The sequence below is a fragment of the Stegostoma tigrinum genome, chromosome 9 (genome assembly GCF_030684315.1).
Source record: "Stegostoma tigrinum isolate sSteTig4 chromosome 9, sSteTig4.hap1, whole genome shotgun sequence".
NCBI lineage: Eukaryota > Metazoa > Chordata > Chondrichthyes > Orectolobiformes > Stegostomatidae > Stegostoma > Stegostoma tigrinum.
Genome location: NC_081362.1, coordinates 65,863,252 through 65,891,047, shown reverse-complemented (window position 1 = coordinate 65,891,047; position 27,796 = coordinate 65,863,252). Strand labels below are relative to the sequence as shown.

At 39.6% G+C, this 27,796-nt stretch overlaps 1 protein-coding gene across 7 annotated transcripts in view; it reads right to left on the bottom strand.

The window, feature by feature from the left end:
- The window catches only part of mta3 (metastasis associated 1 family, member 3), a 236,151-nt gene that overhangs the window by 109,791 nt on the left and 98,564 nt on the right, over positions 1 to 27,796 (bottom strand). For all 7 annotated transcript variants that reach the window (XM_048535934.2, XM_048535930.2, XM_048535931.2 and 4 more), the window contains exons 5-7: positions 26,526 to 26,589; positions 14,670 to 14,787; positions 2,342 to 2,444 (exon numbers count right to left, since the gene is read on the bottom strand). In XM_048535934.2, the coding sequence (XP_048391891.1) occupies positions 2,342 to 2,444; positions 14,670 to 14,787; positions 26,526 to 26,589 (285 nt within the window). The remainder of the gene's footprint in view (positions 1 to 2,341; positions 2,445 to 14,669; positions 14,788 to 26,525; positions 26,590 to 27,796) is intronic.

Genomic DNA, 27,796 nt, shown 5'->3' with positions numbered 1-27,796 from the left:
ATAGCTCAATGTCACTTCTGGATCTTACAAGTAACATGCATGAAGTATAGTACATTATTTCTCCCAAAAATTAAAACAACTTCCTGTGTTGCCCTCACCACAGATATTTTACGATTGACATCTCAGCTTTTTACGATTCAAACCTCTTTCCAAGGCTTACATTTGGGCCACTACTAACAAGGAGAGCAGCTAACACTTGACATTTGTTATACTGGAGTTGCCAATAAGTATTACAGGCGACAACAGGCCATGCGTAAAATACTTAAGACGACAAAGACCCAGTTTCAGGCTGACTTCAGGCATCTTGATTGTGGTATGCGTATGATCCCCGAAACACCTTGCCAAACAAATTTCTAACTGTAAGTAAAAATGGCAGCCTACAATAATTGTTTGAAAGATATTCAGAAAGAGGCACATATGAGATAGTCCTTGGATGAACCTAATACATAAAGTTGGAGCATTCAGAGTCAGAGGTCAAGCAGCAGAATGGATAGGTAGTGATTAAAAATCGGTCAAAGATTGTCAGCACAAAATTAGGGTAACCAGAAGTACTGACTGGTGAAGTAGTGAGAAATTGAAACTCCCTTCCTCAGGGAATGTTTGAGATGAATAGTACAAATACATCAGACAACTGTCTGTGTAGAGTTTGCACATTCTCCCCATGTCTGCATGTGTTTCCTCTGGGTTCTCCAGCTTCCTCCCACAGTCCAAAGATATGTAGGTTAGATAGACAGGCCATGCAAAATTGCCCACAGTGTCCAAGGATATGTTTTAGCCATGGGAAATTCAGGGTTACGGGCCCAGTCTGAGTCAGATGCTCTTTGGAGGGTCACTGTGAGCTTGATGGGCCAAATGGCCTGCTTCTGCATTATAGGGATTCTATGATTCCAGAGTATCAGATTCCAGAGTTCGATAAAGGAGAATGAGAGGAGGGTCAACAGCAGCACAACTCTGACATGGACTGACTGCACCAAATGGCTTGTTATTCCACTCCATGCCCTTCTGAATTCTACGTAACATCTTTATGCTAAGGACTGAGTTCATTCCCACATTCTCAAATGACAGGACATGCACAGACTGAAGAAACCAGACTGAGGCTTTAAATGAAGCTCCAAGATTTGCCTTTGGCTAGAGAGACAAATCTCCAGAGTAGCCAACACTGAAAATCAGCTCGGTGATCACTTTAGGCCAGTTTCATTACAACAGAATGTCTCCTTAAAGGACAAGAAACATACAACACAAGGAGAATTTTTGTCTATTCACTCAATACACTGTTAAGTCTGAATGGCTTGTATAGGAACTTACAGATGGTCGTGTTTTCTGCTGCTGGTCTTGTCCTTCCGGATGGAAGTGTTCATGGGTTTGGAAGTTACTGTCTAAAGAGCCTTGGTGAATTTCTGAAGTTCACCTCGTGAGGTGCGCAGTGATGCTATTGAGCAAAGATGTTGAAAGAAGTGTATGTGGTGGCAATCAATGAGGCTGATTTACCCCCAATAGTGTCAAGCCTCGAGTGTTTTTGAAGCTACACTAATCCACCCAAGTGGGGAGTATTTCATACTTCTGAATCGCACCTGATAGATGGTGGACGGTCTTTGATGAGTTAGGAGAGTCATTTGTTGCAGAATTCCTAAGCTCTGACCTGCTGTTATAGGCACCGTATTTATACGGCTAGGGCAGTTCAGTTTCTCATCAGTGATAACATCCAGACGTTGTTAGTGGGGGTTTCAGTGATGGTAATGCCACTGAATGCAAAGGGACAATGGTTAGAATACCTCATGTTGGGGATGCTAATTTCCTGACATTGTGTGGTGCAAACATTATTTACCACTTTTCAGGCCCTGCCCAGGTCTTACTGCATTTGGACATTGACTGGTTCAGTATCTAAAGAGCTACAAATGATGCTGAACATTGCACAACGACCAGCAAACATCCCACGTCTGACCTGACAATGGAGGGAAAGTATCAATGAAGCAACAGAAGTTGAGCCAAATGTAAACAGGGAATCTTTGTTTAAGTTGCCTACTGAAATATCATGAATCAATATTGACCTGTGCTTGTGTGTTATGCTAAAATAATTTTAAAAAACTTAAAATCTTCCCATGTGATCTTTACAACTACTTGTTGGAAGTCCACATTTTTTTCTAAAAGTTCTTGGTCTCTGGAAGGACCCTAACACACAAGTAGATTCAACAATCTTTCTTCTAATACATCACACTTAAATTTATCTATTTTGAAACCCATCTGTCATTTTTTTTTCATTTATATGTCATGTTACTCAAATACTTTTTTTATGTAATTGCAGTTAAGAACATATGTATGTTGTCTTTATTCCTGAACTCACCGTGCGACTACCAGGAACTGATCTATCTGTCGATCGTTCAAAGGGTTGTCAGGATCCCAAACCTTAACCTCCATCTTTGATTGATCTCTAGCATCTGATTCACCTAGTAAGGATAAAAAAAACAATCAAGGCATGCTACTTTATGTAGGGACATCATACAATGACTAGTGATACGTAATGTGCTTCAAGGATAATTACAGCTTATGGGCAATTCTAATCTCCCACAAGTGAGAATCTGACCATCTCACTTTGACGTTCAACATCATTACCCACCATTACTGAATATCCAGCACCAATATCCTGGGCACTGCTATTGGCTCAGTCAAGATTTTAGTCAGTCAATCTGTCCACCATCCAAAAGGTTCCAATTTGAAGTTTGATGGATAATTTTCCATTTGCCTGGACGAATGTAACTCCTACAAAACTCAAGAAACCTTACACCATATAAAACAAAAAGAATCCTGCGTGACTGGCAAATTAGCCACCATTTTAAATATCTATTGCCTACACCACTGGCTCATAAAACAATAAACAAACAAACATGGGTATATATAAAGTGTAGTCTGATACAGTTACAAATTACCAAAAATTTATCATATCTAACGTTATATGGTGTTGGATATTTGGCAGAGAAATGAAGCAGATACACATGGCAGAGTTTGTATTTAAATTAATAAGAACATTTTGTTGGCAAAGTATTAAAGCAGAATTCTTGTGGAAGAAGTAAACAAAACTTTGTCCAATCAAGGTAGAAAACTGATTCACTTTCCAGTTGAATTAAATTTGTCTTTAGAACTTAATAAATCATTGTAGCCTTTATATCATAATCATTTCCATTTTAAGCTTTGCTACTGGTTTTCAAGCCAAGTCATAGATACTCACCAACTCTGGTAGGATCTTAATTTTCATAGAGCAGTAGGTTGACGAGGGTCAATGTCACCACAGTCCCAGAGGATCACAAGGCTGCTCTCTCATTTGAGAGGCAAGTGGTGTTGCTCGAACCTGAGGGTCATCACACCTCAGGCAAGGACAGAGGATGTAAAGGACACTAAGGCCTTCATGGTAAGTTCAGCCAGCATGGGAACTGAATTTATACCGTCGGAATCACTCTGCATCACAAACCAGCCAAGTGAGCTAACTGATCTCCGAAAGGAGGATCTATGAAGTTGTAAAGTAACTAGAATCTAGAAGTAAATAGAATCCTGGACTTGAAATTAATTATATGGAGTTTATAGACATATATCAGAGCAGCTATTTATTTAAGCCATTTAAAATTCTTTGCTGGATTTAACAATCGGGTCTGTTTGAAATGTTAACAGTTGAAATAATGACATTTCTTTTTTTGAAAAAAGGTGCACTTCATACAAAATGCAGGACACATACACATCTTAAAGTAATACTATCATCACAATGCCACCAAACATTATCGGTTAAAGTTATGTCAGTCCTGTTCACTGGTAGAATGAGTCTACTTCATTCAAAAAGGTATATACTTCACATGGTATTGAATAATGATAGCAGTGCAAAATTGTCCAGCAACAAGAGGAAGAATATGAAAAAATTAAATTTGCATTATCATCAACTGTTTTTCAACCATGTTAATTCTGATTCTTCCAAAATTTGATAGACTAGTTATGATTTAATTTGAACTCTCATTTTAGCCCCTCATTACTTCTAGTTCTTCGTTAGTGAAGTTACATTAAATTAAGTGGTAATAGTAGCACACAAAAATCATTAAGCAAAAGTACAACCTCCAAAGAGTCTGTTAGGGGCAGAAACCTGTTCGTAGAAAATTCTTCATCTGTTTAGCCCCATTCGAGGGAAAACTGGGTATAACTACATTTATAAAGCCCCACTCATGTTCTTAAAATGAAGCATAATATTTATTTCAGGAGTCAATTTACATGTAACGTCGAACAAACAACATATAAATTATCTGACAATCTACAATTTGTGGTGTTGTGGGCTAAATGTTAGCTAAGGTGCTGGGCTAACTCCCCACGATTATTTAAGTAGTCCCATGGCATCTTTTGATTTCATCCAGGGTAGAACCTCACTTAGTGTCTCAGCCAAAAACGACACCTTCCACTGTGCACCAGTCCTTCAGTTCTGTATTGAAATTTGAGCCAAGCTAATGCCAAAAAAGCCCTTCTGATGTAAAAATAAGAGGCTACCACAGAGGCAAAGTTTTCATTTAAAGTCTCCTAGATATGAAGTTATTTTTCTCTTTGCTGCTGGTGCAATAGGTATCACGCCTGCAATTTCAAAGATAGCTTCAAAAACCCATACTGTACCATGTTGGTGACATACAGTATGACTTGGTGGATATTGGTCCTCATTTGAAATGCTATGAGATTCTTAGAGATGTATCTTCAAGCAGATGTGAAGCGCTGCTGAGTTGGTATTCAGACAATGCTCAATGAAAGCTTGTGAATTACTGCCAAGCAGGCATCTGAAGAAGAGAGATAAGTCCTCTATTCAAATGCAAAGTTTACTCCAGCACTTCCCAACGAGAGTTGCCCCATGAGGAACTAGCACAATTTGACAGACATTAAACAAAACACAGGAATCCATTTCCAATGAATACATCCAGGACTATAATCCAACAAATTGAATGTGTCACGAACAGCAATCTTATCAGACATTAACTTTATTTCTCTCTCTCTCTCCTCAGATGCTGCCAGACCTGCTAAGTTTCTCCAACATTTTTTCTTTTTGCTTTTGCTTTAGGTTTTCAGCATCTGAAGTAGTTTGCTTTTTTTGGAAACAGCTGTTGTTGCAGGAAGAGATAAGCTCTTCCCCATGGGTCTGAAAGGTTTTTGACTGAAATCTGGTTTAAGAATGCGCATTATAGAAGGAAAGGAAAGAGCTCCAGGGTGCACAAGCACTACAGTAGCATTCCTGGGCAATTAAATAGCAGTACAGGAGAGCTGGAAAATGTCTAGACAGTGTGACTGAAGAGCCCATTAAAAATAAGGTAAATCAATTTCGCAGATGTTTATTCATTTTCAATGTATTTTGAGACCTTGGATTGAGAGCAGAGAAGTGGCAATCGAAGAAATGACACCATGACAAATCCATCAACTAACTATAATCTAGTTATCTAACTACAATCTTGAAACTTGCTTTTATTCATTCACAGGATGAAGGCGTCAATGGCTAGGCTGACATTTATTGCCTAGATGATAGCTAAGATTGAACCACATTGCTGTGGGCCTGGAGTGAGACCAGGTGAGGATGGCAGTTTCCTTCCCTAAAGGACACTGACATTAGTGAACCAGATGGTTTTTCCAACAATTTACAAAGTCATCGTTAGATTCCTAATTCCAGACCTTTTTAAAAAAATTGAAATCAAATCTGCCATAGCAGGATTCAAATCCAATGATAATACCACTACGCCGTCACCTCCCATATGAGCTAATGAAAAGCTGCTTTGAAAATGGAGAGGTGACCTTATAGCGGTCTAAAAAATAATGAGGGGTATGGATAGGGTGCATAGCCAAGGTCATTCTCCTAGGGTGGGTGAGTCCAAAACTAGAGGTAAATGGAAAAGCCCTGGGGAAAATTCACGCACAGAGAGATTTGGGTGTTCAGGTCCATTGTACCCTGAAGGTGGTAACGCAGGTCGATAGAGTGGTCTAGAATGCATATGGCATGCTTTCATTCATCGGATGGGGTACTGAGTACAAGGGTTGGCAGGTCATGTTACAGTTGTATAGGACTTTGGTTCAACCACATTTGGAATATGGTGTACAATTCTGGTCGCTACATTACCAAAAGCATGTGGATGCTTTAGAGAGGGTGCAGAGGAGGTTCGCCAGGATGTTGCCTGATATGCAGGGCGTTAGCTACGAAGAGAGGTTGAGTAGATTAGGATTATTTACATTAGAAAGACGGAGGCTGAGGAGGGACCTGACTGAGGTTGACAAAATCATGAGAGGTATAGACAGGGTGGATAGCAAAGCAGCTTTTCCCCCCCAGAGTGAGGGACTCAATTACTAGGAGGTCACAATTTCAAGGTGATAGGGGAAAAGTTTAAAGGAGATATGCGTGAAAAGTTCTTTACACAGAGGGTGGTGGGTGCCTGGAACGCGTTGCCAGCGGAGGTGGTAAAGGCAGGCACAATAGCGTCATTTAAGAATGTACCTAGACAGATACATGAATGGGCAGGGAGCAGAGGGATACAGATCCTTGGAAAACAGGCGAGAGGTTTAGTTAGAGGATCTGGGTCGGCGCAGGCTTCGAGGGCCGAAGGGCCTATTCCTGTGTTGTAAATTTTTTTGTTCTTTTGTTCTTTAGAGGGCAGAGGTTTAAGGTAAGAGGGGAGAAAGAGAAAAAGGACCCGAGTGGTAAAGCTTTTCGCACAGAGGGTGGTGCGTGTATGGAACAAGCGGCCAGAGGAAGTGGAGGAGGTGGGTACAATTACAATATTTAAAAAGCATCTGGATGGGTATGTGAATAACAAGGATTTAGAGGGATGGGGCATCTGGTCACTGCTGACAAGTTGGACCAAAGGGTCTATTTAGATTCAGAATCCCTACAGTGCGGAAACAGGCCCTTCGGCCCATCAAGTCCACTTCTATGCTGTATGACTGATATGACAAATACCATATGTTTTCTACTTCAATCAATGAAAAGATTCCTTTAAAAACAATACCTTGTATCAAGATCGATTCCCACAATAATGAAAATGTAATGAAAATAAACAAACTGCTTTCAACTTCTGAAGTATTGTAGGTCACTGCCACATTATTTACATACTGTTACAACACTGCACTGAACTTTCTATAAAAATAATGTAAATTACCCTACAATTTTTTTTTCAACGTTCTAGTGTTTATCTATTATTTATTGGAATTTATTAAAACTTAGTGAATCATTCAATTAAAAGAAGCATAGAGGCACAGGCAAATTTTCAAATTTGAGTGAATACCTGTGTATTTTGGTCCATTAACTTTTTTTAAAAACTATATGTTTACATAATAATTATAACCAAATACTACAGCTGTCAACATCTAAAGCAACACAGGATTAGATGACAGGGCATTATATTGTGGTATTTTCAATTTTTTTTGCATATCCCAGATATTCTAAATTAAGCGTTTTTGATAATACGTACGTGAAATTGCTCTTCATTGTTTATTGAGGTCCTATTGGTAAACTAGGTAACAAATCAAACTAAACCCAAAGCTAATCCAGAAACAGCAAACAGTAGCTGCATTTTCATGGAACAATTTTATTTTGTATGGAAAAAAGTAAAATGTACTTGACTACGTAACGCAAGTTGGATGACCTAAAAAACTTCTCTATGCTTTTCATAGTTCAAGCACTGTCAAAACACTGAGGAATTAAGATATTGCATTGTGATTGCTTTCAAATGGTTTTCAAAGCTTCTTTACTACTCCAAGCAAGAATATGATTTAAAGGATATCCTAAAATATTCTCGGACATACATTTTTAACAAAATCCAGCTTGCTTTTATTCCATCACGAATAGAATAATAATGGTGTCATTAGGGCAACAGAGGCCACTATTTGGCCTATCAAACCTACAGTGGCACTCCATGTGGCAATCCGCATGTACTCCTCATCATTACAAGTTCTCATCCAATTTATTTTTGGGGTTGTTCATAGTCTTCATGTCCAACATCTCAGGAGCAGCGAGTTTCAGGTCATTGCAATATGAAAGCGAAACACTGTGGGTGGAGGAAATCTGGAATAAAAAAGGAAAATGCTGGAGAATCCCAGCAGATCTGACAGCATTTGTGGAGAAACGAACAAAGTTGATACTTTGAAGAAAGAAGAGTTACATCAGGCTGTCTAAGTGATGTGGGCTATCAGTAGCTAGGCCAGCGCTTACAGACAATTTCCAGGTTGTGATCACATTCTATTCCTGAGTATGTTCTCAAGCCAATTTGTAAACAAAACAGTACAGTACAAGGCAATATAATATTGCCATTCATAAATATGAGGAAATGTCTGCATGGCAGAGCTTTATAATTAATACTAGCACAGCCCGTATGCGACCTTGTTCATATATCATACACTCAAATCAGGGACTGCTTGTATTGCCCATCCCTAGATGCCACTTACCACAGTCTCACAAGGGTAACTAGAGATGGGCAATAAATGCTGGACCAGCCAGGGCGGAGTACATCCCATTGACAAATTTTATTACAAGTCTGGCTCTTCTTTCATCTGGCATCCTCCTTGCATCTCTCACCCAAAATGCTAAACTTTTGTTCACAAGCCTCATGCCACCAGCAAGCTTTTTTGTCCCCCAAAATCTTGTACATTTATATCAAATTTATCAATTTTCACTGCTCCAAGGGAAACATCCCCGGCTTTTCCACAGCGTCATTTAGTCTATATTGCCTCTCCCTATCTTAACTTCCAAAATGTACAACCTCAGTTCTCTGTATTAAATTCCATTTGTAAGTTGTCTGCTGATTCTGCTAGCCATCCTCATTATATGCCACACATCCAAGCTTGATCTCACTGCAAATTTGTAAATTTTACTCAATTCGAATGCGAAGTCATTTATATTCAACAAAAGAAAACAGTGGCCTGAGCAGTGGATATTGGGAAACTCCTCCATTCAAATGAAAAATAATAATTCACAATTATTACCATCATGCTTTTATTTAAAAATCCAAATTGGCACCTGCCTTACTATTCCATAGGCTTCAACGGTGTTAACCAGCTTTTTATTAGGTACTTTCTAAATACTAAAGAAGAGGATGCTGACAATCAACTGAAGCAGAATTGCTAGTAGGAAATAGCATGAAACTTCACAGACTGAGTAGGAAAGGCTTATTATGTTTAGAGAGCACATAAATTGGTTCTGAGTGGCTGCATCCTAGATTGCTAAACAGATTAGGAGTGAAACTGGTAGAAGGATCGACTATGATCTTCCAATTTTACCTGGACATGAGTAGCCATGATATGATATTAGAGGGCAAATGGAATATCCCTTTATAACAAAGGCTGCAAGGGCATTTGTTTAAACCACAGGCCAATAAGTTTAATATCAGTGATGGTACGGTTTTAGGCACAAAAATAATGCAGACAAATCGACAGGCACTTGAACAGATTCAATTCATTGACCATAGTCATCACAGCTTGTAAAAGAGAGAGATGATGCTTAGTGAATCAAATTGAATCTTATGATGAGATACTAGAAAAATGAATGGTAAAGGAAAATTAAAAGATATTGTCCATATGAAATTACAAAATTATGCCCAAAATTTGACTCATTCATGACTTGTGTTGGAAACAAAAAAGGCTAACTCTTTCACAGATACCAAGGTGTAGAGCTGGATGAACACAGCAGGGCAAGCAGCATCAGAGGAGCAGGAAGGCAGATGTTTCAGGCCTAGACCCTTCTTCAGAAACTTTGACATTGTTTTATGGACAGATCCAAAATCACACCAACCAATGCCCTTTTCAGCTCAGAAGACAGGATCCAAAACATGGGCCCCGATCTTCCTGTCTGCAGATACTAGATGAATTGACAGATGGACAAGAACTCTTGGAAGTCCTGGCACACCGCCTACATACGTGCATGGTAATTTGAAACTTCTAACAGGCAATTACTGTAACTCGCTGGAAAAAATCCTCAAATGAGTTAGAGTCAGGGATTTCTGAGGACTCCGACTTACTTACCCAGATAATTAGCTAGGAAAGGTTAGAAGGATTAAAACCTGCTGTAACTCCTAGCTAACTACAAAACTGATTCTCCCAGCTCCACACACACCCTAACCCCTCATCCAAAACAGTGCCATTCTATCCCCTCATGCCAGCACTTGCCACCTTACCCCCTCATCCACCCACTGCTACTGTATCCCTTCACGCACTTAGTTTGCATATTTACCTCCTCTCTGTTGCTTGTTGAGGTGCCCTTAGGTATTTAAATTCTGAAATACAGCAGTTACTGCTGTTAAAAGGTGGAGCAGTTTGACCTCCAGCACCAAGCTCTCAAGACTCTAGAGGTGAAAGCTCGGGGATGAAATACAGAGCAACTCTCGTACTGACATACATCAATTCCCTTTCAAAATGGATTTAACGCAATTCCTGCATTTCAAAATCCATTTGTTTAATTACATGACATCAAGTTCTAACTGCTGAAATTTACTTTTATTTAATATCTCTATGAAGCACAGTAGGATATTCTTCCGCATTATAATGTGATGGCTATTGGATTTTCTTGTAAATGTCAACAGACTGTCATTACTGTCAGTAAGAAACATCCCAAGGCATTTCACCAAATGATAAAAAGGAAACACTTTTGCTCTAGGCCTTGTATCAAAAAAACTAAATGAATTTCCTAATTATTCCTTACAACAGAAACAAAAACAAACTAATCCATTAGTGACAGACATTTGAGATAATGGGAACTGCAGATGCTGGAGATTCCAAGATAATAAAATGTGAGGCTGGATGAACACAGCAGGCCAAGCAGCATCTCAGGAGCACAAAAGCTGACGTTTCGGGCCTAGACCCTTCATCAGAGAGGGGGATGGGGGGAGGGAACTGGAATAAATAGGGAGAGAGGGGGAGGCGGACCGAAGATGGAGAGTAAAGAAGATAGGTGGAGAGGGTGTAGGTGGGGAGGTAGGGAGGGGATAGGTCAGTCCAGGGAAGACGGACAGGTCAAGGAGGTGGGATGAGGTTAGTAGGTAGCTGGGGGTGCGGCTTGGGGTGGGAGGAAGGGATGGGTGAGAGGAAGAACCGGTTAGGGAGGCAGAGACAGGTTGGACTGGTTACAGACATTTCACTGCTAAATTCAGTCCTCACAAGGAACCAACAAGATCATTCTATTTTGCACGTGCATTTCCTCTATTATTCAACTGCCCTTGATCAGCAAATTAAAAAAAAATGTGTTGGAGTAATTCCAAATGTGGTGTAGACTTTGGACAGAATAAAAATATTTAATAAAATAGATCCAGGATGAGGCATTATAGTATTGTGGTTAGATTGGAGTTACTTAGAGCAGGAACTAAGAGATTTCAGACATCTTGTTAAATCACAATTCAAACAGTAAACAAAAGGAACTGTTTCTAATGACTGAAACTGCAGTTAGTACAAGTTTAAGTTGATCAGTAAAATAACTACAGAGGTGACATGAAGAAAAACTCTTATTCATTCATTAATTGTTAGGGTTAGGGTTTTGTATTCACAGCCTGATAGGAGTGATGCAGATTAGCCTTAGAAATGAAATTTAATATATACTTGAAGGAGAAATAACTGCAGTAATGCAAGGAAAAAAGTCAGGAGGTGGGACAGTTTTCTCTTTGAAGACGTTGGCAATGGGCAAAATGCTCTCTTCCTGTATTCTACTGACATCTGCAATTGCTGATATCTACAGTCATGCACAGTGGCAGCAAAATCTCTGAAATAGAAAAAAAACAATAAAGACCTAACAAATCCTTACAAATATTGAAGAAATTAAAAACAGGTGAACAGAAAAAATAAAGTAAAATTTTAAAAAATATTAAGATCAGCTTTATACTGCACATGCATGTGTGCATTTGAAAAAAATATAGGTGGTGAGTGCACACAGTCATAATTTATCACGATATGATTGGTGGCAGCAGACAATTCCTTCTACAATTGCTATCAGGTCTCATCATTCTGCAAGTCAGGCTTTTAAATAATGTTCTTCAAAACCGTGAAGGTCACGGAACAGGAGGCGAGGTAATTGGCCCATTTACATTCATCCATCCAGAAACAACATCCAAATCATCAGGGATGGTTTCAAAGAATTCTTTCTTTGTTACTTCAGTTTGAATGCCAAACAATTAATGATCACTCCACATGTAATAATCTTCCCAACATGCGCCAGATTTGACTGAACTTGTGCTATTTTGCTATTACTTTACTATCTTGCATAACTCTGTGAAATCCCCTCTTCTTTGAGCCATGATAAAATAGAAATGGTCATCTGACACCATGCAATGAGCCCGTAGTTCTTCTAAAGCAAGAATATCTCAGTGATCAAAAATTCAATTAAGTGCTCAAAGGTACTGCCGGACCAGCATAAAACAATTTTAAGAGATTGCTCACCTTCCTGGTTCTCTCTGTTTTAGCAATATCACAAAGTGACACACAGGAATGTCACCACCTGCAAGTTTCTCTCCAGGCCACAAACCATCCTGACCTGGAGCTGCATTAGCAGTCCCTTCATACTGCTGGGTCAATAGCCTGGAACTTCCTTTGTAGTAGCACTGTAGTTGCACCTATACTAGATGGGATGGCATCAGTTCAAGAAGCTGCTTCATTGCTATATTCTCACGCAATTGGGGATAGGTATAAAATACCAGCTTTGTCAGCGATGCTTTCGTCCAACAGAAGAATTTTTTACATAAAAATTAACCATTTTATCAACTCCAATGCATATCTAGTTGTTTCAAGGTCAAATTCTTTTGCACAAGTTTTAAAATGAAATTTATACTATGGCATGGTAATCTTTCTTTATCGAGTAAAAATTGAAAAATGAAAAATGAAAAGTTTGTCAAAGCTTTCATTCTCAACAGGCCAGCCTGCTGAACTTAATAATTGCTGGGGGGAAAAAAAAGTACATCTAGTCAAAGCTTTTTGTCTTGCACTCATCTGGCCACATGCAATAACACTAATGTTCAGGGGAACACCACTGCATGTAGCATGACAACTATATGCTGATTGACTGGCAAGTCGAGGCATTGAGATGGAGAATGCAACACTCAGATGACAAATGACAGTTAACTGCTAAAGTTTGTTTCAACTTAAATTAACAAATGTTAACCCTTTACATTGGTCCTCGTGAATGCCCTGATGAGTGCAAAATGAGAAAACTTCAACAATATAGGCCTTTTTCAGCATTCCTTCAGTTTGGTACTCCCACACAATTTTCTATTTAATTTTCCAGGTATTCAAGAAATGTGAAGTCTACACTATCTAACTTCTCTTTCTTGATATTTCCAGAAAATTCAATAGAATTTTACGTTGTTTTCATGACAAAATCTTTGCACAGTTGATGTTTTAAATATTGAGCCACTATAAAGCTTTAAAACCAAACTACATTTTCTATCAGAGAGCTCCTGTAAACACAAAGTGAGTTAAGGTGATAAGAAATCTGTATTCCCATAATAAAGGGCCACTATTTTTCTATTTAGCTGTCTGGAAACTAACACATTGGTCAACAGACAGATGTTAAAATTGCTACATCATAATTTCAGATTAGAAAGGCGAACTGAACATACATTGCTTTATGCAAGTTGCCCTGTCAAGAAAGTAAGAAGATAGCATACTTGCTCCATTCTTGTTACAAGCGTGGAACTGTAACTTGAAGTTATGAATTAGAATTTTTCCATTTTCTCCTTGCTATGGAGCAATGTCATCTGTTTAGTGCCATTCTATGAGCTAAATAATTAATATGTTGGAAAAGTGCAGATACAAGGCACATCATACCAATACAGTGCTTTAAATTGTTTTAGCAGTGTTACAAATTGCTTTATAGAACACAGAACATAGAACAGTTCTTCTGGCATTGACAAGATTGATTATAGCTATTGAATTACATCAGCATCTAAGTGTTATTTTAAAATATGAAACACTAGAGTAAACAATGGCTAGTGGTATTACTGCTGGACTGTTATAATTGAGACTGAGGTAACATTCTGGAGACCTAGGGCAGAAATGGCTAGCACGAGGGGTCATAGTTTTAAGCTGGTTGGTGGAAAGTATAGAGGGGATGTCAGAGGCAGGTTCTTTACGCAGAGAGTTGTGAGAGCATGGAATGCGTTGCCAGCAGCAGTTGTGGAAGCAAGGTCATTGAGGCCATTTAAGAGACTGCTGGACATGTATATGGTCACAGAAATTTGAGGGTGCATACATGAGGATCAATGGTCGGCACAACATTGTGGGCTGAAGGGCCTGTTCTGTGCTGTACTGTTCTATGTTCTATGTTAAATCCTGCCATGAAAGATGGCGGCATTTGAATCCAATCAAAATCTGGAATTAAGAGATTAATGATGACCATGAATCCATTGTTGATTGTTGGAAAAACCCATCCAGTTCACTAATGCCCTTTAAGGAAGGAAACTGCCATCCTTACCCAGTCTGGCCTATATGTGACAATTGGAGAAGGGCAATAAATGCTGGCCTAGCCAGCCATGCCTTGAGTGAATTTTTTTTTAAAAATCATATTTTAAGGCACTGAGATAGTTCTACTGTTTTCAAAATTAAGTTGATTATATAATTACAATAATCATTAGGCAAGTTGTGTACATACACTGCCATTTCCTCTTGAAAGCATCAGTTCAAGTGCCTCAACAAAATAACATTCTTACCTTCATTCAGCATGTCTGAAATATCTGCTTGGTAGCGTGAGCCAACCCGTATTTCTCCTTTGTCCGCCAGAAGTGTTTTCTGTGAGGGATCGTAGACTAAAGAATAAAAAAATCCATCCTATATAACAGAAAATAAGCATTTGAAATATCTATATGACAACTGCCAAACATAAAAACATCAGCAAAAAACAAATCAAAATTTTCACCATTAAATTATATTTCACTTCCCAGAGAATTTAAAATGATGCACTGTTGTCTTAATTTTAGTCATTCACAATACCTGCATTTAAGATAAGTAATGAAAAGCTGAAACCAAATTCTAACGTCACGTTCAGCCTTGGAATGCACACATTCTATGGATACCGATGAAAGGAGCGTCAACTTGCCCATATTTTTTGTCCTCCATACTCCATTACAATGTTAAAACATTAAATTTCAAATAACTACGATAATTTATACCACACTAGAAAAAGTGACTACTTGACAAGTCGAACCTGGCTGGGAGGAGTGTGCAACCAATCAACATCACTGTGAAACAGACTGGGAGCAGAGTATAGTGAGTCAGCATTGCTATGAAGCAGATTTAGCAAGAAAGAGGAGTCAGTGCTTCTGAAACAGAATGACTGAAAGCAGGGACAGCAGTTTTGTAAAGAATAGGACAGAAAGTGAAGTCAGCAAGTCTGGCAGCATCTATGAAGGAAAAGTCAGAGTAAATGTTTCGGATCTGGTGACTCTTCCTCCAAACTGGAATTTATACTACACTAGAAAAAAGGTGCTGACAGCAATTCTGAAGAATGGACACCGGAGCTGAAGTGTTAAGTCTGACTTTTTCTTCACTTATACTGTCATTCTGCTGAGCCTCTCCAGCAACTTCTGTTTTTGACCCTGATTTACAGCATCTGCAGTTTACTCGGTTTTTATTTAAAAAGTGGCGTCAGCAGCTTCTCAAACACTGAGACAGCAAATCTGAAACGTCATAAAAAGAGAATAGAAGAGCGAGAACGGCAGTGAAAGTGGGAGATAAAAACCAGCAGCTGGCAGCCCTTTCATAGAACATAGAACATAGAACAGTACAGCACAGAACAGGCCCTTCAGCCCACAATGTTGTGCCGACCATTGATCCTCATGTATGCACCCTCAAATTTCTGTGACCATATGCATGTCCAGCAGTCTCTTAAATGACCCCAATGACCTTGCTTCCACAACTGCTGCTGGCAACGCATTCCATGCTCTCACAACTCTCTGCGTAAAGAACCTGCCTCTGACATCCCCTCTATACTTTCCACCAACCAGCTTAAAACTATGACCCCTCGTGCTAGCCATTTCTGCCCTGGGAAATAGTCTCTGGCTATCAACTCTATCCATGCCTCTCATTATCTTGTATACCTCAATTAGGTCACCTCTCCTCCTCCTTTTCTCCAATGAAAAGAGACCGAGCTCAGTCAACCTCTCTTCATAAGATAAGCCCTCCAGTCCAGGCAGCATCCTGGTAAACCTCCTCTGAACCCTCTCCAAAGCATCCACATCTTTCCTATAATAGGGCACCCAGAACTGGACCTACATTTTCCTAAAGGAGATGAAGTGTGACATTACAGGGACACAAGCAGGTAAGTAGCGTGTATTTCTTCTGTGGTTTTTGTTAGCCAATTTGTTTAAATTAGGAGAAATACCTTGAAAATATTTAATATCAAAATTAATTATGATGACACCTCCAGCAAGTGATGATTACCTGATGAACTTCAGCTCCAAGTTGATGAGATGGATACCATTACACATCAGGGAGGGTACACTATTTTAGGAAGGAGTCACATCACTTAAACTAATTATATCAAATGCGGTTTGTGGTCAGAGACAGGAGGACATAACTGCAAGTGAGGGAGGTATGGGGATCCAGAATTTAGCTCTGGAGAAGCCTTAACCAGTGCTCTTATCCAACAGGTACATGGTTCTTGCTCCCGGTACACATGGGGACACAGACTACATGGAGGATGCGAAGTTGAACACAGCAGCATGGGAGAAAAAGCCATTTGAGAGAAAGAGAGGTAGTTTAATTAGCAGAGTAGATATTGCTATCTGCAACAAAGACAGTCCTGAAGACAATGTTGCCTACTAGGTTCAGGACACTCAGCTGGGTTGTAGAAGAACTTGGAGGGCAAGGGGAAGGATCCTGTTACCGTGGTCCACGTAGATACCAATGACATAGGTAGGAGTAGGGAAAAAAAGGTCTGTTTAGGAGTTACTAGCAACGCAGGTCTAAATTAGAAAACAGAACTATAAAAGTAACAATCTTTGGATTACTGCCAAAGTCACATGCAAATAGCAGAGGGTAAATTAGATTAGCAAGGCGGCACAGTACCTCAGTGGTTAGCACTGTTGTCTCACAGCACCAGGGACCAAGGTTTGAATTCAGCCTATTCTCCCCAGTCTGTATGAGTTTCTTCTGGGTGCTCTGGTTTTCTTTCAGTCCAAAGATGGGCAGATTAGGTGAATTGGCCATGCTAAATTGCGCATAGTGTCCAGGTGTGTGTCAGTTAGGTGGACGAGCCATGGGGCATGCAGGATTTAGGGATAGGGTAGGTTGACCCCCACAGAATGGCAACCAGAATTGTACACAGTATTCCAAAAGTGGCTTCACCAATGTCCTGTACAGCTGCAGCATGACATCCCAACTCCTGTACTCAATGCACTGACCAATGAAGGCAAGTGTACCAAATGCCTTCTTCACCACCCTGTCTACCTGTGAATTAACTTTCAAAGGAACTATGCACCAGCAACTCCAGGGCTCCTTGTTCAGCAACACTCTGTATGGCCCAAACTGACTAACCATGCCTCCTATATTCACATCGAAATCATTTACATGAATGATGAAATGCAGTGATCCTTATTGCACACCACTGGTCACAGGCTTCCAATCCCAAAAGCAACCCTCTACCACCATCCTCTGTCTTCTACCTTCACGGTGATTTTGCATCCAATTGGCTAGCTCCCACGGATCCCACATGATCTACCCTTACTAACCAGACTATCATACAGAATTTTGCTGAATGCTTTGCTGAAGTCCATATGGACATTTACCACTCTGCCTTCATCAATTTTCTTTACCAATAGCTTCAAAAAACTCAATCAAGTTAGTGAAACATGACTTCCCATGCACAAAGCCGTGCTGACTCTCCCTAATCAATCCTTGTATATTCAAAGGCATGTAAAACCTGTCCCTCAGAATTCCATCCAACAACTTGTCCACCAATGACCAGAACTATACACAGTACTCCAAAAGTGGCTGCACCAACGTCCTGTACAACCTCAACACGATGTCCCAACTCCAATGCTCAAAGGTCTGAGCAATGAAGGCAAGCATACTAAACACTTTCTTAACCACCACGTCTAAATGTTACACAACTTTCAAAGAACTATACGCCTGAACCCCTAGGTCTTTTGGTTCAACAACACTACTTTGGGGCCTACCATTAACTGTACAAGTTCTACCACTGTTTGTTTTAGAAAAAATGCAGCATCTCACATTTATCCAAATTACCATTCCTCAGTCCATTGGCCCAATTGATCAAGATCCTCTTGTAATTATAGACAGACTTCTTCACTATCGACAATACCACCAATTTTGGTGTCATCCACAAACTTACTAACCACACCTCCAAAATTCTCATCTAAGTTGTTTATATAAATGACAAACAAAATTGGACCCAGCACCGATCTCTGTGGAACACCGCTGGTCACAGGCCTCTAGTCTGAACGACAACTTTCCATTGCCATCCCCCCCCTGTCTGCCACCATCAAGACAGTTTTGCATCCAGGTGGCAAGCTCTCCATGAATCGCATGTAATCCAACTTCACTAATTAATCTACCATGCCTAGCCTTGTCAAAAGCACCTATTATTTTGGTCACATCCTCAAGAAACTCAGTCAAGTTAGAAAGGCACTATTTCCCATGCACAAAGCCATGCCAACTGTAACTTATCAGTCCTTGCTTCTCCAAATGCATGTAAATTCTGGATCTCAGAAATCCCTCAACAACTTACTCACCATTGGCGACAGATTTTCTCCCTAGTTGCTCATGGCTTAGAAAGGGTGGACGCTGGGAAGTTGTTTCTGTTCGGCAGGGAGACTAGGACCCGTGGGCACAGCCTTAGAATTAGAGGGGGTCAGTTTAGAACGGAAATGAGGAGACATTTCTTCAGCCAGAGAGTGGTGGGCCTGTGGAATTCATTGCCACGGAGCGCAGTGGAGGCCGGGACCTTGAATGTCTTCAATGCAGAGATTGCTAAATTCTTGATCTCGCAAGGAATTAAGGGCTACAGGGAGAGTGCGGGTAAGTGGAGTTGAAATGTCCATCAGCCACGATTATTTGGTGGAGTGGACTTGATGGGCCGAATGGCCTTACTTCCACTCCTATGGTCTTAGGCTCTTAATATACTTGTAGGATCTCTTTGGATTCTCCTTAAGCATAACTGCCAAGGTTACCTCATATCCCCTTTTGACTCTCCTGATTGCCCTCTTAATACCCCAAAACCCTTTATACTCTTTAACGGATTCACTTGATCCCAACTGCCGATTCCTACAATATGACTCCTTCTTATCCTTGACCAGAACCTCAATATCTTTATTCACCCATTGTGCCCTACTCTTACTAGTCTTACCATTCACCCTAACAGGAGCAATAGTGTGTTGCTGTATCACTTATTACTTTATTTACAAAGTAAAATTGCTCAACATTTGCTCATGAGAGACAAGTATCGACATTATCAAGATAAGTTCTGCCTGCAGAGTGGCCATCGTCACAACAATCCAAGAATGTCTCTGTAACAACTGGACAGCAACACAGCTGCTCTGTTTCTAAGGACTGTATGGAAACTAAGACAGCTATGAGTGGCTTCCACACATTTTTGGAGGTGCCAATGTAAGTTGAGAAGGCTGCTAAAAGGTTTAGATATATCTAAATTTTTCCACACGCTGAAGCTGGTGTAACCTCAACCCAGGCCTCCTGGTTCAGAAGTTGGGTCACTATCACTGCATCATAAAAGCCTCAAGCATTTTATTTTAAATCTATTGTTTCTTGAATTACAGGTGTCACCACTAAGACACAGTGTTGCCCATCCCCAAATATCCTTGAACCAACTGGCATGTTTGGTGATTCCAGAGGGGTATTAAGAAACAACCACTCTACTGTGAAACTGAAGTCACATGCAGACCAGACCACGGCAGGTTTCTTCACTAAGGGATATTAGATGCAATCTTTAGTTTTATAAAGCAGCAAAGAGTACAAAAGGAAGCTGATTATGCTAAACCTTTGCAAAAACATTGATTCAGCTTATACTTGAATACACTGAACAATTACAACCACCACAATTTAAGAAGCCTTTCCAGAGGAATGCACAAGAGATATACAAAAATGGTATTGAGGATTAATGATTTCAGTTGTGAAAGGAAACTAGAGAAGCTGGGAATGCACTCCATAAATCCAGGAATGATTATAATAGAAGCATTCAAATATGTGAAATGTTGCATGAAATATGGAAAACATTGTTTCCAGTGGTAGAAGAGGACGGAGATTTCCAAAATGGTGTCAGAATAGGAAGCTTCAGCTGGAGTACATTCGCTCCGCCTGTTCTTCTCAGTTTACTTCTCCCCTCTTTTTTATTCTTCTTCTCTCTCGGCCTACAGTCGACTTCAGACCTCAGTGCAGAGACGACGAGGGCCCTCCCAACCTGGCACAACTGCTTCCCAGCTTGGCAGAACGGCGTCCCAGGTTGACGTAGCAATCACCCAGCCTGGCACTGCAGTGTGGTGGGCTCCCAGAAGTTTGGTGGTCTCTAGGCCTGACATAGCCTCAGCATGGTTTCCTAGTCTTGAGGTGATACCAGAACGATCTCTCAGCCTCATGATCCTCAAGGTGAAGTCCAGCACAGACTAAAGGTTACATGTCAGCGTGGTCTGGGTTGGACGACCATTGTGCTGAACTTTTAGTTCTGCAATGGTGGACATTTTCTTTATTTTCTAAGATCTTGTAACTGAAGAAACTGTACCTAGGTACTATCGTACTTAAGATGCACTCTAAGTGGCAACGTATAAACTTTTCACTGTACTCATTTGAGTACATGTGACAATAAAGTTAATTCATTCATTCAGATTTAAGGCAGTTGACAAAAGATTCAGTAGTTACAGTGGAAATAATCTTGTTTATGCAGCAAATTATAATAATCTAGATAATAATCTGAAAGGGTGACTCAACAACTACTCCTTTGATGCTACTCCTTCTTCTGAAGGAAAGGAATCACTCTAGGAACACATACGCCCTTCATTTCATGACACATTTAAAAAATGTTATGTTCCAATTCCACTTAGGATGCCTCCTTCACGTCTTTTTCTAGCACATTAATTATATCTGGGCTACAACCTCTTCTTATTGCAAAATATAAATTGCATCAAACTTTATTCCAATTTCCATTCCTCCTGTGCATTAATATAGTCTATCCACATATTTACATCTTAGAATATTTATGGGCCCAGAAAATGGTAATTTTGTCCTTCATTTTTTAATGGAAAATTGGAACCTCATTAAAACTGAAATTATTTCACAATTGCACATTTAGTATTTTGATTTGACTTGACTTGGCTTATTATTGTCACATACATCGATATACAGTGAAAATTGTACAGGCACATCATATCATACGAAACGCATCAGGGTAGCAGAGTGCAGGGTTAATTAGTTATGCTTCTATGTAGACGAAAGTATCTGAACAGCTACAACTTTCTAATTTATTTTCTATAGAAGTTAAATTAATCTATTTATTGAATAGGCAAAACATGAGAATAACATGAAAGAAAAGATATCAGAAAGCTATTTTAAACAGTGATGAATGGATATTGAAAGAGTAAACAAAATAAGTAAAATAAAACACAAGAACTGCAGATGCTGGAAATGTGAAACAAAAACAGAATTTTCTGGAGAAACTGAACAAGTCTGGCAGCATTTGCGGAGAAAAAGCAGAGTTACTGTTTCAAGTCTAGTTTTGACAAGGGTTCACTGACTCAAAATGTTAACTCTGCTTTTTCTCCACAGATGATGCCAGACATGTTGAAAGTCTGGAAGTGGTAGGAGCGTGCCAGGTTCAATTTAATCTCTGCACATTTTGATTATTTTGCAGGTATTCAAAGCATGAGCTCAGAATTTTGATTCCACAAACATAATTTTTGAAACCCTCTACATGGCAGACAAAGACTTCAGAAGAACATAGTGAAATGAACAGACGGGTGGCAGATGAAATTTAATGGCGAGATGTGTGCGCTAATGCAGCATGGGGAAACAATTCATAGATTGCAACAAAGGATCAATGGTTACAAGACCATAAGATCCCAAGAAATAGGGGAATATGGCACTTGGTCCCTCAAGCCAGCTCTTATATTCAATAGTTATGACTAGCCCAACCATTGTTTATATCTACTTTCCTGCCCTTTCCCCATAACACTTCATTCCCCCACTGATCAAGAATATACAGATACCTTCAGTTTAGAATGCAACATTTTCTCAACAAATGAGAGTACAAGTCAAGTGAATGCGTTACTTTAACAAGAGGCAATCACGAATGAAGTTATACGAAAAATGTAGAGAAGTATATTTGTACACATATTAGCTACAATTAAGAATATTGGTCTTAGTTTGGACATTCCATTATAGACAAGCACATTAAAACTATAGTGGGTGTGCAGCATAAATTCACCAACATGATACAGAGGATAAGGTACAGAACACTCATGACAACACGCTTCAGACCCAGCCACTGTACTGATAAATTTTATCAAGGTCACATGTAACATCCAACACGATTGCAGCACACGTGAAATTTCTTTTTATCTTTATGCAGTCATCCTTCAACACTCATACACAGTCACCCAGCTAAGTGAGACTTCTTTCACTTAGTTCCATTCTTATTTATCTAATAATGGTCAAAGAATCAATTGCAATGGCTCCTTTTCCTCTGTTCCTTAACTTCAAACTCCATCCTTGACCCTAGCAACAGACTAGAGATTAACCCAGATTTATCACATTAGATTCAGAGATGAATATCAGATCTCCTCTTTGAGCTTTAATAAGACTGCCTATTTGTCCACAACATCACCCAATCGCCCATCTCAGCTCATCTGCAGCTGAAACCTTCACTCAAGCCTTTCTTTCCTCTGTTCAATTATTCTAAAACACCCATCTAGTCACCCATATTCCATCATTTGTAAACTTTAGGTCATCAAACACTCTGCTGCCTGTGTCTTAATTCACAGCAAGTCCCATTCCCTCATCACCTCAATGCTTAATGAATTGTACTTGTTTCAGGTGCTACAATATCGGGATTTTTAAATTTATGTTTAGTTTTCAAATCCCTCCACAACCAAACTCTACCCACTTCTCTATAACTTCCATCAGCCCCACAACTCTCCAAAATATCTGCACTACTTCACTTGTCTCTTTTTGTGTATTATCAATGATGATTGGTCCACCATTGGTGGACATGTTTGTAGCTGCCTGGCAAACTTTGAATAACCCTTTCTGCCTCATTTTTATCCTTCAAGGTATACGTCAAAAGCAACAACAATGGACAAATTTTTCATCATCCAACATAATATGGGTTCAAACGACTCAGTATTACAAGCATGATTTTCTAATGCTGCTGTGAAGTGTATCAAGGTGTTTCTTTATATTTACACAGGGCCTTCAATGTACACTGTTGTTGTTGTTGAACAGGCATGATTTAAAAATTGATTAAATTTACATTTCTTAACATTTTAAAGTCTTTAATTGACAAACAGGGGAAGACCATTTCTTCCAAATATAGAATTTGTAGTCACTGATCAGCAACTTAAACTTTTGACTAAAGCAAACACTGAAGAGGGATCAAGAACAGTTTATTTACTCAGAATGTGTTAATGCATGGAATACTTTGGGTTCAGAACTGGCTAAGGCAAAAATAAGCATAAATATTTGAAACAACAGAAAATATGGAACATGGGTAGAGCATAAGGCAGTGGCATTTACACTGGATTGATCAAACAAAGAGCCTGCGTGAGCATAATGGACCAAATGACCACTTTATAGTGTAAATGTCTCTGTTCAAAAGAAATACACCAGGGCTTAACTGTGGGCTTCAAAATTCACATCTTAGCAATTATTCAAGGTAAAATTTGGTTGGGGAGGGAAAGGACTTAACATTCCAGGATTTACATGTTTCAGGTGAACAGAGAGGGATGTAAGAGAGGTGGGGGAGTTGCATTACTGATAACGGAGAATGTAACAGTTGTAGTGAGGGAGGAAATCTTGGAGGGCTCATCCAGCAAGGCCATATGGGTAGAGTTCAGGAATAGGGAGGGTGCAATCACTTTGATGGGGTTGGACTACAGGCCTCCCAACAGCTACAGGAAATAGAGGAACAGGGTGTGGCAACAGACTATGGAAAATGTAAAAAAACAACAGAATTGTGGTGGTGGATGATTTTGAACTTCCCCTATATTGACTGGGAGTCACTTTGTGCCAGGGGCTTGGAAAAGGCAGCATTTGTTGGGTGTGTCCAGGATAGTTTTATCTGAAACAATATTGGAATTGTCCAACTCGGGAAGGAGCCATACCAGACCTGGTAATGGGAATAAGTCTGGCCAGGTGATCAAAGTTTCAGTGGGGTAGTATTTCAGGCACGGTGACCATAATTCTGTTTTTGAGTTATTTATGGATAAAGATAAGAGAAGGCCCCAGTTGAAAGTATTAAGCTGGGAGATGGCTAACTACCACAACATTAGGCAAGTACTGAAGAAATGTAAATTGGGGGCAGCTCTTTAAGGGTAAATCCACTTCCGGCATGTGAAAATATTTTAAAGGCCAGTTGCTTAGAGTTCAGGACCAGCATGTTCCTAGAACGTGACAGGGCCTATTCCAGAATGCTGAAAGAGGCAGGTAGAGGAATTGCTGGGGCGTGTACAACATCTTTGTATCCTGTTTGGTCACAGGAAAGGTCCCAGAGTACTGGACAATAACCAACATTTTTCCTTTGTTTAAAAAGGGCAATAAGGATAATCTGGGAAATTAGAAGCCAGCAAGCCTCATGTTTGTAGTAGGGAAATTAGTGAAGAATATTCTTTGGGATAGGGTTTACTTACATTTGGAAAACTTATGGACTTATTAGCGATAGTGTACTTTTGTATGGGTAAGATGTTGTCTATATGGACTTTAGCAAAGCTTTTGACAAAGTCCCTCGTGGCTGATACAAAAGATGAAATCACATGGGATCTGTGGTGAGGAGTAAAATGGATACATATCTCTAGAAAATAGAGAGTAGCAGTGGAAGGGTGTTTTTCAGATTGGAAATCTCTGACCACTGGTGTTCCACAGGGATCAGTGTTAGGAATTCTGTTATTCACAAAATAAATACATAAATGATCTGGAGTAAAATGTAGGTGGCCTGATTAGGAGGTTTGCAGACAACACAAAAGATTGAGAGAGCTGCAGATAGTGAGGAGCATTGCCAAAGGATACAGAATATAAATAGACGAGACATTTTGGCAGAGAAATCACACATGGAGTTTAATCCAGACAAATACAATGTGATGCATTTTGAGAGATCTAATGCAGAAGTAGTTTGCAGTAAATGGCAGAACCCTTAGAATCATTAACAAAGAGGGATCTAGGCACTCCAGTCCACAGTTCCCTCTGAAAGTGGAAACACAAATGGATAAGGTTGCATAAGGCATATGGCATTCTTACTTTGAGATAACAAAGTGTGGAGCTGGATGAACACAGCAAGCCAAGCAGCATCTCAGGAGCACAAAAACTGACGTTTCGGACCTAGAAGGGTCTAGGCCCGAAACGCCAGCTTTTGCACTCCTAAGATGTTGCTTCGCCAGCTGTGTTCATCCAGCTCCACACTCTGTAATCTCAGATTCTCCAGCATCTGCAGTTCCCATTATCTCTGGCATGCTTACTTTCATTGGTCAGGGCAGAGAGTATAAAAACTTGCAAGTTATGTTGCAGCTGTATAGACCTTTAGTTATGCGACATTTGGAATACTGAGTACTGTTCTGTTCGCCATACTACCAGAAGGATGTGGCGACTTTGAGAGAGTACAGTAACTGTTTAGTAGGATGTTGGCTAGTTTGGAGGGTGTTAGATAGGAGATATTGGACAGACTTGGCTTTTCACTTGAATATCAAAGGATTAAGGGGTGACCTGACAGAAGTTGACAAAATTATGAAAGGTATGGATAGAACAGATAGTCAGAGCCTTTTTCCCATGGTAGAAACGTCGACTACTAGGGGACATAGTAAGTGTCTGGAATGAACTGCCAGAGGAGGCGGTAGAAGCCGGATACAATACCAACATCCAAGAGGCATCTAGACAGATACATGGACAAGCAGAGAACGGAGAAATATGGATAGGATAGAGGTAAAAGGTTTTAAGATTAGAAAAGCATCATGTGTCGAACGTATTGATGGACTGAAGGACCCTTTCCTGTGCTGTGCTGTTCTTTATTCTGTATCAACAATCCCTTCAATAAGGTATTCATAGATAAGCCCCAATGTTGTCTTAAGTATGCCAGTTGTAAACATCTGAAAATCTCTAATCATTGTATTACTAACTATAACAAAGCAAACAAATGAGCAAATGTGTGTGCGACATTCGAATTACAAATACCTTAGAACGGTTCAATATTTCAGATGAAGCAATATTGCCTTTTACACAGAAAATACAGCAAAGATGGCTGCTGGGAATTCAAATTTTAGCACCCACCAAAAAAACTCTATGGAAGAAATGTTTGAATAAGTATGTCATAATATCAAAAATGATGGTCAACACCTTACCTCTTTTTCCAAATAGCAGGCTACTGACTCGGTCTCATTCAAAAGTGAAACACCACATTTGCCTCTGAAGGAAAAAATACATTTGGTTCAGCAAAATTCCAAATAAAATCACCACCTGTTTCTGTTAAAGTAGAAAATATTTAAAAACATTCTTGTTAGCTTGTCCATTGCCTTTAATCAGCAGCTTTAAAACAAAAAATTTATTCTTTATTAGGACTCTGCCTCTTTCCTATATGTTCCTCCTAAGTTAAATTATACAATTAAAAATACAATTAAAATGTAAAATTACAATTTAAAATACTTTCTAAAAGGAAAGTGAAAGGGAGCAAATGAACACCTTCCTCGTCTCACACCTGACAAGAAACACATTAAATCATTCTTACAAACAAAATACCAAGTTTTGAAATCAGAAGCTTTGTAATCTCTCACACGGGCTGTTACATTACCAAAGTCCTACCATTTAAGTTCTTGATGGCTATAAAGTATCAGCAGAAAAGGACTGTATCTCATCAGTCTTTTTTTTGATTCGTTCTCTTCGCTCATTCATGAGATAGGACTTCTGCTGTTCTGATGAAAGATGACTAATACATATCATTAACTGTTGCTACTCCATGAATGTTTTTCAATCAAATAAATGGCCTGTTGAGCAGTGTTAGTTTTATTTTATTCATTACTGGGATGAGGGCATCGCTGGCTTAGCAGCATTTATCGTCCATCTCTATTTGCCCAGAGGGCAGTTCAGAGTCAACCACATTGCTGTGGGTCTGGACTCACACATAGGCCAGACCAGGTAAGAATGGCTGTTGCCCTCCCTAAAGGGCACCAGGTGGATTTTTCCAACAATCAACAATTGACTCATGGTCATCATTAGATTATTAATTCCCGCTATTTCACTGAATTCAAATTCCATTTTCTGCCAGAGCGCACCAGAACATAATGTGGGTCTCTGGATTAATAGTCCGGCGATAATACCACATGGCCATTGCCTGCCCCATTTAAGTTTTAATTTCAGATTGCCAGCTTCCACATTATTTTGTGAAATGACTTTATTTTCCCCTCAAACTATTAAGTAACCTTTCATATTCTCTTTTATCTCATCTGCTGGCAGAGCACTTTCATAGGTTCCAGTAGTCCTCTATACATTGACTACTTTTTTGTGCATTATCAAGGAACTGAACAGTTTATTCAGCTATGAAATGTTACAACCATGTGAGATGGGGTGAGTCAAGTTCCCCTCTATCAGTCACAACAAATATTTTTATTATGCTTGC